The sequence below is a fragment of the Silene latifolia genome, chromosome 5, assembly GCF_048544455.1.
Source record: "Silene latifolia isolate original U9 population chromosome 5, ASM4854445v1, whole genome shotgun sequence".
Taxonomy (NCBI): Eukaryota; Viridiplantae; Streptophyta; class Magnoliopsida; order Caryophyllales; family Caryophyllaceae; genus Silene; species Silene latifolia.
In genome coordinates, this window is record NC_133530.1 from 84,133,724 (window position 1) to 84,151,286 (window position 17,563).

Here is a 17,563-nt window from a genome sequence, read left to right on the forward strand (position 1 = left end):
TTTTGTTTCCTATGTCACGGATGTCTTGCCTTTAATAGTGAAGTATCATCAACTTGGCCAACATAACAATACATCTTTCTTCCACTATAACCAGAAAGGTATTTCATTTCCATTGTAATTTCAATGGGATGGGACTAACTCGATAAAAAGAAAAGGAAAAAAAAAAGAATGTTCCCATTTGTACCTAGTAAATCACATTTTCGGATGAATAAGAATCTTATTAATGTTACAATACGAAACCTGAATGACATAGGCGAACCGAATTGGCGCAAAAGAATGTTTCACGATGAAATTATCATGAGAGCGACCTATACTCTAATATATGAGTAGGATTTTCCGTTTAGATGGATTGATCTCGCATTACCGTATTATAGGAAGGAATATGATAATGTAGCTTTAGGGTGACATACATTAGTTAGAAATTCAATCCATGATAATAAAGTAGTAGAACAAAATCCAATCATTTGATAGAATTGTTTACTAAAGAATGATTTGCAAATGATATAATATTAGATTGCTTGGTACAAAGGGGACTAACCTGGACCTAAGTATAAATAAACAAGCTAAGCAATCCTATAAGAGAAGATGGGGCAGAGTTAATGGCCATAATACAGGCATCGCCGCAGCTGCTATAAGTCATCTAAGTGATACCCATGTGCACACGACTGCGTGCCTATATCTAGCTAATCCATTCCTTGCTTAACTCCTAATCAAGTTTAATCTATATATAAGTATCGATAATTATTGTGTGAGACGGTTTTACATTATAAGACCGTCTTTTAGTAGAAGAAACATTCATTTGTTGATAGCAATAAATGAATTAACGTTTTATGCTAAAGGACTGTATTACGATATGAGTTTGTCTTATTCTTCGAACTTGTCACGGTATCTGAATCTTAACCACTAGGTTAAGACCTTCAATTGAGAATTTTATTTCATCTACTTGTTAGGTAATTATCCACTTATCATCTAAACATGAGGGTAAAAAATGGTTAGCTTTTCTTTGCTTTGTCTTAGAGGCAAAAATAAATGTAAGCAAATGATTAAATAGAGAGAGTAAACAAAGAGAAGTCGGAATGGTCTCGACGACAAGATGACGACAATGTAGGCGAATATTACGCGTTTAAGAAAGTACTCAATTTATATCATTTTAATTATTGTTAGATAGAAAGCTCTCAACTGCTAAAGTTTTTAACGATTAAACAAGTAATTAATGGGTTGACGAGGTAGTACGGCTTAATAGATTAGTCTTAATCATGATCAAGATGCATTGTTCAGTAGAAACACAAGGATCAATAGCTTCCTTTTCCACGACATGATAAATCCTTGGTCTAGATCACTGTCATTCCTTGACTTTGCAAAGGGATCAAGGAAGACTCATCGTCAAGACGTCAACTCAACCGCTAAGGTTTTAATTAGCTGTCTTGTGTAAGACCGTTCTAACTTTTAAGAAAGAGGTTCATTAGTTACATATGATATTACACGCTGTATGACGTAGAATGATCTTATTTCAGTATTTAAATTAACAAAGTTTTAAGTTGGGTTAATTAACGACGTAAAATGATCTTAGTTTCTTACCAGAATGGCCATTTTCAGATTTCGACTAGGGTTCATCTTAAAGAAAACGCGTGGAAAACTTGGGATATACATATTTTCATTTGATGCCAATTACTGCTTCAAGTGGCCTTTCCATTTTGAGATATGATAACTATTTATAATAGTTGGACCTCAACCATCACCTTAAGGTTTTGGTTGAGATGCTTCATCTATCATGGTATCAGAGCCCGTGTGACCGAAGGTCACGGGTTCAAATCCTGGCAACCTCAAAACTCCTCAAAAACTCGAAGTGGAAACCCAGCACACGGTACGGGGGAGCCGGTGCACAACTAACCACTCCTCAAATAGGAATATTTATAATAGTTGGACCTCAACCATCACCTTAAGGTTTTGGTTGAGATGATTCATCTATCAATAACTACATTCTCGCCCTATTATTTTGATCGAAAATCCTTAACTTGGCCCTAATTTTGTGCATTTTTATGCTAAATACCTTTGCTCTATATATGATTAATTTGCATTTAAGTACTTTACTCACGACTTTGCTAGATACTTGTAATACTTCACGCTTTTCTAGGTGAAATAAGAGATCGAGTAAAGGCCGGAACCAATTATAAGAAGGGAAGTGAAGAATTGAAGCCGTTTTGAAGCCTTTCTAAGCTTCATGGGTGTATCCACCTCAGGCAAGGCGCAACTAGGACTCGTAGGGTGTAACTTTTTAGCCTCATGGGTGTATTGGGCTGAGCGTGGGTGTATCGACTTCAGGCAAGGTGCAACAAGATCTCGTAGGGTGAATCTTTTTAGTCGTATGGGTGTAATTTTTGGAGCATGGTGTAACTGAGGTCCATCCGACGTAAAAGGCACACGTCGACGTATTAATACAACACCGGATAGACCCGTGATTTGGGCGCCTAACTCAGTTTTTGACCCTTGTAATTGTGTTTTGGACCTTTTGTATAAATAACTAAACCCTATTGTTTGAGGCATAGCATAACTAGATACACTTTAATTTAAATCAAAAATTGGGTAGTTGGAGGAATTTTGTAGAAGAAATTGGATCTCATCTGGCTCTTCAATCAATTATTCAAGCAATTAATTCAATCAAGTTTATTTCTTTCATCTTTGTTGGTATAATTTCTTTCTCTCTCTTTAATTTCTTGTTTTGTCTTATCAATTTTATTTCCTTAGTTTATGTTTGTCTTATTTTTGAATATTTACATTACTTGTAGCCAAAATTATCACCTTTTAGTTTAATTTCACCTTAATTAAAATTTAATTAGTCTATTATCATCATCCTTGTTACTAATTGCATGATTAGTTAAAGAAATCAATTTAATAACATGTCAATTGCTAAACTGTCAACCTTTATCATTTGTTTTGTCTTAATAAATATGATTAGTGAGTAGTCTTTGGACTCGATTAACCCCAACATGAGTGGTTTATTTGATTGATTCCTATAAAAATAGTTGTTGGGGAGGATTAGTAAGGGTAGGCTAGAGGATTGACATGATGAATTGGTCAATTGTGAGTAATGTTGGTTTGTGACCCTTGTCCATCAACGAAAGTTGGTTAGGTCGGGAATCGGGTATCCAAATATTAGACCTATTGCTAACATAGGTTGAGACCGAAAGGGAGAGCCAAGGGAGGGTACCTCTAGACTAGTGTTTGAATTCGACCTTCGAGAGAAGGAGTTGGATGATCCGGAAAATGATGAGGGCTTAATGGACTTAGGTGATGCTAGGATACCTCGGGAAAGTGCACATTTATAGGGGAGTCGGGTTTCTACCTTAGGATTCCGACCTCCGAGACCGAAAGGGAGGGGGGTTGGGAGACCTAGTGTCCTAATGCGAACCCGAGAGGGGTTGTTAGGCGAATTAGAGTCATCTCCTCCTTACATATCACCCCAATAGCTAGTCCAAAGGAATCATGACATAAACACGAAATGTTGGTAGGAAATTCAGTCCTAGGCCTTTTATTCCATTGAATTACAACATTTACATTTAATTGCTCAATTTTCATATCTTGTTTAATTGCATTTTATCTTAATTAGTTTAAAATCAAATTCAATTATGTTGACTTCGCTAAGCATATAGCTAGAATTGATCATTATTGCATAACAAGCTTCCGTGAAATCGACTCTCAATTGCTACTATGATACCGTACACTTGCGGATTTAAAATCACACATCAAGATCCTTAAAAAAGGGGTTAATGACAGGGCTATGCAAGTATTATCCAAGAAAAATCGACCAGAATGACCGTTGCAGATGCTGAAGACTGTGAAGACATGGTTGTATATATGGAGGTGACCGAAAGATCTGAAGCACATCAAAGACTTCACAATTACTTGCTCATATAGAGCCATACCAACATGACTAAATGCATACTTCCATGATGCTTGAGGAGCTAATTAAGGGAGTCTGGCGATATTGCAGTCTTATACTTGGTATGCTGTAACCTTTTATCAATTTTTCTCGGAGATCAGTGATAAGCCTCTAGTTTAAAATATCAGGAACTCTGGCCAACTGCATATTGCCGAAAAGAATAACTCTCGCGATATTGCAGTCTTATACTCGGTATGCTGTTTCTCTTTTCAATGTTCAATTCAACTAAATCCCGATGGAACATCGAAAAGTGCACGCAACAATTGATCATATATATCAACATTTCTAGTAACTAGCCTTACAAATTCACGATCTAACAGACGTGATAGAAATCACGACCCTTAATAAAACTGTGCGTAATTAAGATCGTGACACGTATTCGTGCAACACAAAAGAGGAGACTAACAACCAACGACACTCAAAAGCATGATGGGAACTCGAACTCATAGATATGGCAATCAGTTGACAATATTGATTCCACTACTACAATTATTGTAAACCATACATACATTACCTATGTTTCACCTAACCATTACTACTTTGGTCTTCTTTAGGGATCCATTCTTTTCTATTTAAATCTTAGCATTTACCTAAGGGTATGGCCTTATGTAATACTTCAATACAAATTAATAAGCTTTCATCATCAGTACTAGCTAAAATGTCTTCCCTATTCATCATCATCATCAACTTTGTAATTCTGTTTAGCCTTTGCTTTCACCAAATTACGTATGCATTATTATTGTCGTTACCATATAACCGCGGTTATCACCATTGTAAATGTACATTGGTTGTCACGGTTGATCAGTCTGGTAAAGGAAATTTCACTAAAGTTCAAGATGCCGTAAATTTCGCCCCAGCTTATAGTAAACACTGGATTTGTATTCATGTTCGAGCCGGTATATACAAGTTAAGTATCTAATTTACACTTTTGTTATTTTACGATGAGTATTTTAGTCAAATGTAAACAATCTGTTGAGTCAGAGTAAGCAGACTAGTATTATTACTCGATAAAACTGATATTTTTTTGAATTAATGTTTTGTAGTGAAAAGGTAAATATCCCTCAAGAAAAGCCATACATAGTACTAGAAGGAGACGGAAGACGAATTACAGTGATTCAATTCGCGGATGGTGGGACGTTTTTACAGAGCTCTACATTTTCATTGTCTGCCTCGAATTTTGTGGCAAGGAAAATCACATTTAAGGTAAACCCTAGTTTATGACTCGATAAACCAAAATGACTCACTATATTGTCTACGACTTTTATACAAATATGACCCATGATCGATTCTAATGTCCATCAGTTGTCAATTACATTTAATCTCGCTGCAATTTCAGTATGAGTCATTCGAAAACAAACTATTTATGTAATGTGGGCCCACAGAACATACATGATCAAAGGAGGAATTTCATGGCAGCACCAGCAGCAACAATATCAGGAGACAAAGCTGCATTTTTCGAATGTGGTTTCATAAGTGTCCAAGACACATTGACAGACAATCAAGGGAGACATTACTTTGAATCCTGTTATATACAAGGTGCAGTCGATTTCATTTGGGGTGACGGTCAATCAGTCTATCGGGTATTTTCCCTTATATATATAACTCGATATTAATTCGTGTCAAAATGACTCATTTTATTTTTCCAGCATTTTGACAATGATTTTGTATGAAAACAGAGGTGCACTATAAATGCAACGTATGAGTTTACACCTGGGAGTAATGTCGGATACATAACGGCTCAAGCAAGGCACAGTGCAAGATCCCAGACCGGGTTTGTGTTCATAGAATGCGCGGTTGTAGGCACAATTGGTTCAACATACCTTGGGAGAGCATATACACATTATTCTAGAGTTCTCTTTTATAAGTCTCGTCTCGAGGGGCTAATCGCTCATGAAGGGTGGTTACCTTGGTATTCGTCTGGTCACGTGTAAGTGTTAACCATACAGTACTATATAGTGAAAAATTAAATTACCTAAAAACAAACATCTCTGAAGTCGTATTTTAAGACCGTGTATTGGAATTTTGGGCCGTGTAGGAAAGATGTGGTGTTCGCGGAGGAAGGGTGCATCGGAGACGGATCAAACAAATGGAAGAGAGTGAGCTGGGAAAGAAAGCTAAGCCAGAAGGAGGTGGAATCATTGGTTAATGTAGATGTTTTCATCAACTATGATCGATGGTTAAACAAGTTGCCTACTCCTCTCTTTATGTAGATCATCTTATATTCTTGTGTAAATATGGAGTATAAGAGAATTATAGAGTGGATTAAGAACCACTAAGTAAAAAAGGATACAAAGTATAGTATTGTAAAGACAGAATAAATAATCTCCTCATGAATTTAATTTGGAATTATTGAATAAGTGCATAATGTAGTACTTAATTTTTTCTAGCTTATTACTTAAACCGAGCATTATTTGATATTTTAACAGGGGTGTCTTAACAATAATAAAGGCCCGGTGCTACTAATAAAATGAGGCCCCAAAAATTACATTTGAAACTTTATATAGCCGATTAACATATTGACGAGTTTTCATTTACTAAAAAACAAAAGCGAAGTAAAATTTGACATCTTCCATTTATTCAAAACACTACAATAATACAATTGTATGTCTCGTCCTTGTTAATTATGGTCACTTGGTCAGATTATCAAAATTAAGACCGCAATTCACAAACGGACAAACATCTTATCAATATTCAATCATAAATTATGGTGTTTAGATGATTAGGATGAATCGAATTACAATACCCCGCAGAATTGTTAAATAAATAAATTAAAACTAAAAACTCATAAAATTAAAAGAATAATTTACCTGAAATTTCTACTTCATTACCCTTCTGACTAGAAATTAACGAGTTTATATTGATTTGTTTTAAAAAAAAATAGCTAGAACTTTTGTTAGATGGGTAATAATATTAAAAGAAAAATTGAGAGAATAAAAGTGATTATTATAGATATTCCTATTACAGATATTCCTATTACCGTGTGCCCGTTGGGCTTGAAGAGTGGTTAGTTGTGCACCGGCTCCCTCGTACCGTGTGCTGGGTTTCCACTTCGAGTTTTTGAGGAGTTTTGAGGTTGCCAGGATTTGAACCCGTGACCCTCGGTCACACTGGCTCTGATACCATGATAGATGAACCAACTCAACCAAAACCTTAAGGTGATGGTTGAGGCCCAACTATTATAAATATTCCTATTATAAACGTCTGAAGTCTTGAAGTAGGAAGAGATTTTAGTTTTTTTTTTTTTTTTTTTTTTAAAAAAAAAAAAACTTACCAAGTTTCTCTTTTTTGGGCCCAAATTTTGGAGGCCCGGTTCCTGGGCTCAGCCTGAACCGGCCCATAGCCGCCCCTGTATTTTAAGCACGCATACATTCAAAATTTCACTATGATACCATTTGATTCCTCGATGTTGTTCATTGTGTAGAAATACTCTTTATACTCAATCCTATTCAGCCTATAGTTCCCCTTTCTCTAATATACGAAGTATGTGAGGAGTATTATAATGAAAGGGGAAGTATAGGCTGAATAGGAGGGAGTATATACTATGTTTACGAGATTTTATAGGAGTACCATTTATTAATAAGGTAAACCACGATAAACCCAATATTCGGTCTCAAACAAAAACAAAAACAAAAAAAAAAGTAAACCACGATCCTCTTCAAATAGAGTTGGCCAATCCAAGTCTATAATTACGTAAATGACCAAAACATTCTCGACTGATCATATAACTAATTCGAGTCACCCAATCGCTAAAACTGGTAAATAGAGCAGGCCGATCCAGCCGTTCTATGACCGGTTTAGGGGCCAAGTCAATGTGCACCCGACAAAACCTCGACCCTTCCAACCGGCCGAATCCCTATGACGTGACCCAGCCTGACCCATATGGCCACATCCACCTTTGTCAAGAAACCATCTCAACCAAGAAGTTCCTTGATTCGTTTTATATTCTAACACCCCCCCTCACACGAAGGCCCTTTTTTATTTTTGGGCTTGAAGTGTGGTGCAAAGCGATTCCCTACTGCTTACGATTATCCGATTAGAATAGAGGGGTGGGATTCAACCCGCGACCTTTTGGCCACTGCGCCTGATACTCACGTCCAAAACCATCTCAACCAAAAGCTTAAGCTGATGGTTGAAGTTCTTTGATTCGTTTTATATTCTAACAACCTTTGAAAATCACCAACTCATCCTATCGATGTCTCATAATTCTCCCACCCCACATCCAACTTATAAGCCCCCTAGAAGGCCAAAACACAAGGAGTGAGGCTAGTGACTAGTGAACTAGTGATTCATATGATGCCATGTCAACTCTTTAAAGTTGCGTCAATTATAATTCAAGATAAGAAATTTGTATCACAATTTAGATTCACCCTTCACATACACAATTACACATTCCCTACATTTTTGTAAACCTATTTAAAACCACTACTACTTTCTCCTCTCTTTCAAGTACACACCACCAAACACCCAAAAAACAACAGTATTCTACAACTGTATTTTATCCACATAACTAAACAAACAAAAAAGCCCTCAACTTTCTCACTAAAAATTCTCAAAATTGAGAACCCAGAATTATTTTTTAGGGAGGAATTCTGGGTATTGATTAGATTTTTGAACTGGGTATTCTAGTTTTTGGGTCTGCATGGTTAAGCATTACAGAGGCGAGAATTTCTTGTTAGGGTACTTGAAGAAGAAAGAAAGAGGAAAGCTTCAAGTAGAAAAAGGTATTATTCGACAATGGCGGGTGGTGGAGCTATGTTTGCTCAGTTATTACCACTTTCTTTTACTCCTCCCCGCCATTATTTCTCTCACCGGTATTCTTTTCCGCCATTGCCTCGGCCTCAATTACGACGTCGTTTTGATTCTCGACGATGGTTGAGTGGGTCTCACTCTCACCTCAGGTGATTGTTCTTGAATCGCAGTTTGGTTTGCGGGTTTTTGATTTTTTTTGATGAAATTGTGTGTTTTTGTGTTTAATTAGTGGCATTACATTTTAATGGTGACTGAATTAATGTATTTGGTGGTTAATGTGTTCGATTAGTGGCATTACATAGGTTAAGGTTGTGTACATCGTACATCGAACCCTTTACCTTGCCGTCTGTGGGAGCCCTTTAACCCTTGAGGCACTGGGGTAATGTTGTGGTCGCGGAATTTTCATGTCTTTGTTTGTGGAGAGATCGCAAATTTTAGGATAAAAGAGCTAGTGTTAGTTTTTTGACTATAATTGTGGTAGTTTCTATCTGTATTTTGGGTTATCAAGTGAAACATAAGTTGCAGGGCTCGGAAAATGCGCTGGCTTTGTATACATTTTTAGTGAGCATAGTGGGCATATGCACATTTTTGAATTGTGATTTCCCTATGGTTAGTAGAAGAAGAGGTGAAGAAAGCTTGGTTGTAAGAATTACTATGGTAGGTTAAAATAGAAATGGTAATGCTAAGGTTGAAACTTTGGGAGTTCAGACACTCAGATGATCTGCTTGTGTGATATACGGAGGGTACTAGTAAGTGATATGATACCTATAAAGTTCATACAAATTTGGTGTCTGAAATTTATGAGTGTTATTTAGGAACCTGGATTGCAGTTTGCCATTATTTAATTTCAAATGAGTATCTCAATGGGAGCTAGATGATGTTGGTGGACAAGTAGTTTGACTGAGCTACTTTAGCCATTGAGGTTTTGCTATTGGCATATGTGACCGGGTTGTTAACTACAAATTTGATGAATTTACTGAGCCTGGGGTTGGCATCATTTGCTGCATGGATCCTTGTCTCCCCTTTTGCTTGAAGTCTCATATGCTCTTATTGCTGAACATTTATATAAGGCTTAAGCGACATTGTTTAAACCTTACATTCCAAATTTTAATTTATCTTATAATAAGTGGATCAACCTGGATGATCCTCTCTTGGCTGCAGATTGGATGGTTTCTGTGTCAGCTGTTCAATGATCGATATAGATTTGAAACTCGAAGAGATTTCTTCTAATGAAGATGCTTTGGAGAACTTCTCATGTTCTGATACAAGTTGCCCTACTTCAGTTGTTCATCTCAATCCTGAAATTCTCGAGGCTGAACCTCTGCATATGTTGAGTGAAAGAAGTTATGTAGATAATGTTTTAACTGCATTGCCTGTAAGCTTTCAACCTAGATATTATTTTGTATAATGTCTATTTACTTTTTATTCCCATTCTTTATGGTGCAAGCTACTTTCTTAGGTTTTGACAGAGGAGGAGCAGAATACTCTTGCTGCCACTCCAGCCCATCCTGCCGGATTGTATGGTGAGTATCCTTTTCACCCTTTTACTATTCTCCTTGTATTCCGTTTAACTTGAGGTCGTAATTAAGAATTGAAATTTATCATTTATACCCCTTGACTTAAAAGAATGTACATATAGAAATTCCACATGACCCTTACCAGTTTCTCCTCGCTAGAAGAATCAATCGGATAGAGGGACTATGTTATGGAGTACTAAAGAGGGATTGTGTGGAAAGTTTTCTTTTTTATTTCGCTAGATATAGAAAAGGGCCGATTATTTTGGGATAGACCAAAAGGAAATGGGACAATGTAAATGGGATGTAGAGAGTAATTAATAAATTTTGGGGTGACTGACGTATTACACTGCCTATGTCAAGTGTTTTGACTTGTGATTAACTCATGCTTGTTAAAAACGTTGAGCACTTCCTAAGAACAAAAGTTTGCAAGTTCTGGACTTCTTGTGAACCAATATAGGGCTGAAGGCATTGTCTGAATGAGAGATAGTTCAACAGAACGCATACAAAATTTTCTTCATGACATCGACTGCTACCATAGAGTTACTTGAATTTAAAGCAGCTTTTAAGTTGACTAGAGGCCCTGAAAGCTCAGATGATCAGTAGCTAACGGAATCAAAGGCTGAAGGCAAGCTTGTTCAGAGAACCTCCATTAAATCCACTAGCAATAACAATCTGCCTGCTTGCCAAATATACTAGCTGAATGTCTGTTTACGGTTTATAATCTAAACACTGTTTCTGCTTTTAAAGTCTAATCTAAACATTCTGTAGAGTTATGCTCCTAAACTAGATTCATGGTGTAATCAAGTTTGATGGATCTCTAGTAGGAAGGGGAAGTGTCTGACAAGTGTTAATTTATAAACCAATGGCTAAGCTGACTTTCTGATCAATCAACCCTTGGGATAACATCATGCAAAAAAAAAAAAATTGCCACCTCTACTCATAATAGGGTAACTTGACATGGCAAACTTCTATCTACGTTTTTGGTAGTAGATTTGATTTGTCAACCAAATAAAGGTTCAATTGCCGACATCCTCGCGAATCTTGGGGTAAGATCGTCTGCATCTGAAGCTGGCTCTTCTTCTTGTCCGCTTATTAGAGACATTGGGGTTTAAGTGTATATCATAGTATCGGAAGGGACTGTGGGGACTTCTCTTTTTGTTTTCATTCAACATCTTATAATTGTAATGACTTCAAATTTTGAGTGAAAGGATGAAAATGGTCACTAACTCTTGACACACACTTTCAGCTTTATATGCTAATTGCTTAGCCGGGAATTTTGTGGAACAACTATGGAATTTTGCTTGTCCTGCGGCTATTGCAATGATTCACCCAAGCCTTCTTCCTGTTGCAGTCATGGGGTTCTTCACTAAGGTAGGAGGAGAATAGATTAAGCTTGCGCCTTTCTGATTGATTTGGTATTAAGTGTTTTCAATTTTTAACAGCTTGCTATGATACTTTGGGGCCCTTTGGTTGGGAAACTCATGGACCGTCTGCCCAGAGTGCATGCATATAATTGTTTGACTTGTATTCAGGTATATCTCTGTTTCTATAGATATTGCTAGTTTCTTTCTTTTCAACATTGTTAACCATTAACTCTTACAAGACAGGCAGGTGCTCAGTTGATATCCGTGGCAATGATAATTCATGCTTATAGAGTCCCATTTACTTCTGGGTCATCTATCCTCCGTCCTTGGTTTATTGTTCTTGTATTAGGAGGAGCAATTGAACGCCTATGTGGTTTAGCTTTGGGCGTTGCCATGGAACGTGATTGGCTTGTACTGGTAATTCTTCTATATACTTGTATCCTTTATCTTTTCTATTCAAAGTGTAGAGAAATTTCTAATTTAGGCATTCTGTAACATGTAGCTTGCTGGGACCAATCGGCCTATTGCCCTTGCTCAAGCAAATGCGGTTATTAATCGAATCGATCTTCTGTGTGAGGTATATAGTTATCATCTTTGTTATTCGTAATTTCGCATGGTGTCTGTCCGTTTCAACAACAACAACAACATTACCCCAGTGCCTCAATGGCTCCCGCAAATTGCCGGGTAAGGGGGGGTCGGATGTACGCAGCCTTACCCTTGTGTTAGAAACACAAAGAGGCTGTTTCCGGATGACCCAAGATGAAAATTGCGTCGAGAACTGCATCGAAGGACTGCTACTTCACAAGAGAAAGAAGCGGAGCCACTTTAGTAAGCCATTTTGCTTTAAAAATGTTGTTTAGACAGTTTTAGTACAACTTGTACAGTACAGCTGTTATCTGCAATTAGTTGTGCAGTTGTGTTCATTTTCACGTTTTGCGGTACTCTATGACCTATGTTACTTTTAGCACTTCCCTTCGCCCGAGTGACACGTGTTCGGCAAACTAACTTTCTGACGCGACACTTGGCCACTTCATTTTAAGCTACAACATGAAGCTATTGCACAAAATAGCCGTGTTTGCCACTTTGATACAATGTCGCATCTGACACCCGCAGTCAAGTCTAAGTACCATAGGCTATACTACGGTACAACCGTTAAAACAGAAAACTACAACTTTATTTATGCTTGCAGATTGCCGGAGCATCGCTGTTTGGTATTCTTTTGTCTAGATATGACCCTGTGACCTGCTTAAAACTCGCTGCTGGTTTGATGATCTGGGCTTTGCCAGTCGTGGTCTGTGCTCCTGCCTTTACGCACCTAATTATAGTTCTGCTGTCTGATAACAGCTGCTGATCCCTACCTCTCGTTGCATATCTATCTATTTAGGTTGCTCTTACATGGTTATCCAACAAACTTTCCACTGGGGTCCTTGACCGCACTAAATGTTCACAAGCCTGTTCTGAGACTTCTCAATTACTTGAGGCTGACAGTGATAATTTAGGTATATTTTGCTCCTTTTGATCTAATTAAAACTACCTTCATCGTATTTATATTGACCTTCATCGTATTTATATTGTCCCCATTTGACTTTAGTGGTCAACCGTTGTCAACTTTAAGCGTTAGTTACCCCAAGTATATGTAAAGCTACAATGTAAATATGTCCTGCTTTATCAAAATTGTTTCATGTTCTCAGTTTAAAAGGTGGTACTCATTGTACATTGTGAAGAAATCTATCAAAAATTCAAAATTGACATTGTTTGATGTCAAGTCAAATGAAGACAATATAATTGGCATGGAGGAACTTAAAACTCCGTATCTTGTGGAAATGTTTCGATGTGACATATTGTTTCTCTATGCTACTCAGTGGATGCTGGTATTGATGCCATCAAACATGGGTGGACTGAGTACCTGCAGCAGCCTGTTCTTCCTGCTAGCATAGCCTATGTACTTCTGTACTTCAACATTGTTCTCACCCCTGGTGGCTTGATGACTGCATTTTTAACACAACATGGTATGTTTAAGCTCCAGATATTTACTACCTTACAAAGAACTTTCATGCTATGTTCTCACGTATTTGAAGCTTTCACTCGATTTCTTTTTGGTTGTCATTTTTTTTTCATGTAAAGGCAGTTTTGATATTGGCAGGTTTGGCACTCTGGTTGTGAGCTAGCTCATGTGTCACTAATTAAATTTCTATTAAGCATTATGGCACTAATTTGCAGTAGTACCTCATGCCTAACAGAGAATGCGCATACTAGAAAGAAAAGAAGGATTTAATTAATGTGCTTAACACTAGACCTCCTAATGTTGTGTAAATACTACTGTTGATGTATGGTTGTTGGACTTTAGCATTAGCTGTAGACAAAAGAACATAAAGCTGCCTGATAAAGATGCTACTTCATCGTCTCATCTGGCGAAAATCAAATCTTTTTACGTGTCAAAATTTTGACTGGCTACTGTGTCTGTGTGACAGGTCTTAGTTCTTCCATCATCGGCTCATTTAGTGGATTATGTGCTTTCATGGGTGTTGCAGCAACATTTATATCTGCTGAACTAGTCAGACGACTTGGTATTCTAAAGGTCTCTCTCTACTTCTCTCAGTTGCTCCATCCAAGCCTCCATCCAAGATATGATTGTCCTCATTTGACTTTGGCGATCAAATGAGATCCGCTTTAACCGAGATATTTTAATGTAGTTACTTTTTGGAAATGATAATGTCAATATAGTTGTTTTGAAAAATCAAACATGAGAAATTTTGTGTCTACTTCATTAAAGGAGAATTTAAACTTCAAAAGTAGAGCATGGCTGATCATCAAAGTCAAATGCGGACAATAAATTGGGATGAAGGGAATATTTTTCTTGTTTATTTTCATCAATTGCAAGATTGACTTCTGACTGTTATCTTTGTTTCAGGCTGGGGCCGCTGGATTGATTTTCCAGGCATCGCTTCTTGCACTTGCTGTCGGTGTTTACTGGAGTGGGCAGTTTTCTCAGCAGACGCCTATCCTATTCTTTCTTTCCCTAATTGTAAGAATTCGTTGCCAACTTTATCGACCTTTAAATTTGAATCGACTGAAACACGGGTCTTCTCCTTTATACTCCAACAGTGGGTCTTGTATGAGACCAACTCAAAACCTATATATTCGTCATTTAATTATAGGGCTAATAACTTATTGGGACACTCCAGTCTTTACTGTTGTAATGGCTTGGTAAACTGCTTTCCTGATTCAATATTCAGGTGTTGTCGAGACTAGGACACATGTCATATGATGTGATTGGCCAGCAGATTCTTCAAACGGGAATCCCATCATCCAAAGCTAATCTTATTGGGACAACAGAGGTTTCTGTTGCCAGTTTGGCGGAATTTGTCATGTTGGGTGTAGCAATAATTGCTAATGATGTTTCTCTTTTTGGATATTTGGCTGTGTTGTCTCTCCTCTCTGTGATCGCAGCAGCATATGTCTTCTGCCTATGGCTGGTGAATCCCACTGATGACCAGAAGAAACTCTTCTCTTTCGACCGTAGATATTGATTTAGGCGTGAGTAACCTTTCCAAATTTATCTTCTTCTAGTTCATAATTTATTGCTTTACTTGGTCGATGATGGGCGATGCTACTCTTCAAGTATGCACATGTGTCATTTTACGTCGACTCTTTGACTGCATGTCTGCATGTCATGTGTTGATACAACACTTCGACACTTCCTTTTTGGTTAAAATCCTGAAAACTTTCACAAAAACTAGCCGTGTTTGCCACTTTGGTACGCCAGACACTTGCAACGTATCCGGGATTAGCCTTTGCTCCTCGATATAGCCACTAGCGAGTGTCTGAGTTTGTTTTTTTTTTTCCTTTTTTTTTTTTGAGAGAAGTAGTTTTGAGCATACTCGAATATATTTATGGAAATGGTTGTGTTGGTCTTGGCTTAATACTGTTCCTCATGGCCAACTAAGGGGACCACCATGCCCTGTTAAAAAATCGCTTCCCAGCTCAGTCTCACTGGGCACCCTGCCTAAAATAGCGTTCGTACTTGTGGTTGTTCTCATTTTCGGTGCTGGCAGAGTCGAAAGTGATTGTTGTTAGCGTCCGAAAAACAATGCTGTCTGCCTTTTCGGATATAATAGTAAATTTTTTGTTGTTGTTGATTTTCTCCTTGCAGAATATAGATGCACATAACCTGCCTTTGTATACTTCATTTGTACATGATTTGAAGAGATGGAAATTTACATAGTACCGGTGAGAGTTATTATCGGTCCTTCACTATATGGAGTATATAGGAAGGTAACTATGTGAAGTCGTCATCGTTACCTTTGTAAATGAACTTAAGATGAGTTTTTTTTTTTTTTTTTTAGGGAAATAGGGATGATTTTGTATCTTACCGTTGTAATTTTTCCATGTTTTAGTTGAGGTTCATGTTGCTTTCAAGTTTATGCAATTCGTGATGATCTATAATGCAAAGAACAAGATGGGGTTTACCTTATTCTGTCAAAGCTTCACTCTTCTTTAGACCTGTCACAGGTCGGGTCAGAATACAGGTCGGGTAAATTAGTGGCGGAAAAAGGAGAAAAATTACTACGGGTTGGGTCAGAATAAGATTGTTGAATTTGTTGGTAAATTAGTAACGAAAAGAGGAGAAAAAAAAGGGCGAGCCACAACGATAAATTAGCAAAAACTACGTCAAAATCCAAGCAATAAATAATGGGAAAAAAATATACATTACGATGCCTAATTAGACGACTCCCTCTAGACCTCTAACCTAAAATTTTAGAAAGAAAAAGGAAAAAAAAAAGGAAAAAAAAATGACTACATCTTATTAAAAGCGACCCACCTAGGGATGGCAATGGATAGGATCTGGATAGGATCCTATAAGATCCAGATCCGGTCCATATTTACAGGATCTGAAATTTCTATATCCATATCCGGATCCGCAGGATCTGGACTGGATCAGGATATATCCATATCCTTTTGATAATAAAAGAAAACTCTCTCTTAAAATATAAAAATATTAATTTTTGGATTTTACTGCGACGTAAGATACTATTTTTATCTATTAGATACAAATAATAAAACTAAAATTCTAAAACATAAAAATAAAGTCTTATGAAATTACAATAACACTAAAAAAGTATCTTTTATTAACCGAAAAATGTTAATCAGAGAAAAACCATGCTTTGATTTATGAAAAAACATTAAAAGACAAAGCATATAGTTTTGCTATTTGTTTAACTTAACTTATTGTTTAAGAAAATGAAATAAAAATGGATCTAAGGGTAGGATCTGGATCTCGACCATACGATCCATATCCATATCCTTATCCACTGGATCTCAAGTATTGTGATCCATATCCGGTCCATAGGATCTGGATCCCAGGATCTGGGCAGGATCTGGATTCTGTTGCCATCCCTAGACCCACCCAATCAAGCATTTGGATTGATATTACCAAGCCTAGGGATGTCATTGGGGAGGGGCGGTGGTGGATATAGGCTCCCCGTACCCGTACCCATCAAGAAAAACTCGTACCCATCCCCGCCCCACCACCCGTGGCGGGTACAAGTTTCCAAAACCGTACCCGCCCCAACGGGTGGAAATATAAAACCGTACCCGCCCCGCTTACCCATTAACCCGTTACACCATAATTTTATTCTATAAATTTTTTCGTAAAAGTTTGTTTAATCATTATTAATTTCTATTTTTTAAAATTTATCTTTATAATTTTATTTTTTCACCAAATAAGTTGGTAAAAAACTTTATAAAATAGTTGTTATTATTAACATTATATCTTAATTATAACTAAATAAGATTTATAAAATTATCATAATCCTACTAGTTTTTTTAATGATTGGCGGGTAGGCGGGTATTAGGTGGGTAAGATACAAAATCCATCCCCGCTCCATGACCCATGTCGGGTACAATTTTCGTACCCGCACCCGCCCCACCACCCGCTAAAGCTCTACCCATCCCCGCCCCAACTGGGGCGGGTGCGGGGCGGTACCCACTTG

General features: G+C 37.4%; 2 protein-coding genes across 2 annotated transcripts; both read left to right on the top strand.

The window, feature by feature from the left end:
- The first annotated feature begins 4,443 nt into the window (after positions 1-4,443).
- Positions 4,444-6,294, top strand: LOC141656203 (putative pectinesterase 55). The gene is made up of 5 exons (XM_074463051.1): positions 4,444-4,846; positions 4,984-5,143; positions 5,323-5,520; positions 5,617-5,867; positions 5,976-6,294. Exons 1-5 carry the CDS (start codon positions 4,539-4,541, stop codon positions 6,148-6,150), a joined length of 1,092 nt encoding a protein of 363 aa, XP_074319152.1. The 5' UTR covers positions 4,444-4,538; the 3' UTR covers positions 6,151-6,294.
- A 2,011-nt stretch (positions 6,295-8,305) lies between these two features.
- LOC141657683 (solute carrier family 40 member 3, chloroplastic) lies at positions 8,306-15,989 on the top strand. The gene is made up of 14 exons (XM_074464985.1): positions 8,306-8,838; positions 9,851-10,064; positions 10,149-10,212; positions 11,453-11,577; positions 11,649-11,738; positions 11,814-11,987; positions 12,073-12,147; positions 12,760-12,861; positions 12,955-13,069; positions 13,433-13,579; positions 14,042-14,148; positions 14,482-14,595; positions 14,807-15,107; positions 15,724-15,989. Exons 1-13 carry the CDS (start codon positions 8,675-8,677, stop codon positions 15,098-15,100), a joined length of 1,785 nt encoding a protein of 594 aa, XP_074321086.1. The 5' UTR covers positions 8,306-8,674; the 3' UTR covers positions 15,101-15,107; positions 15,724-15,989.
- The last annotated feature ends 1,574 nt before the right edge of the window (positions 15,990-17,563 follow it).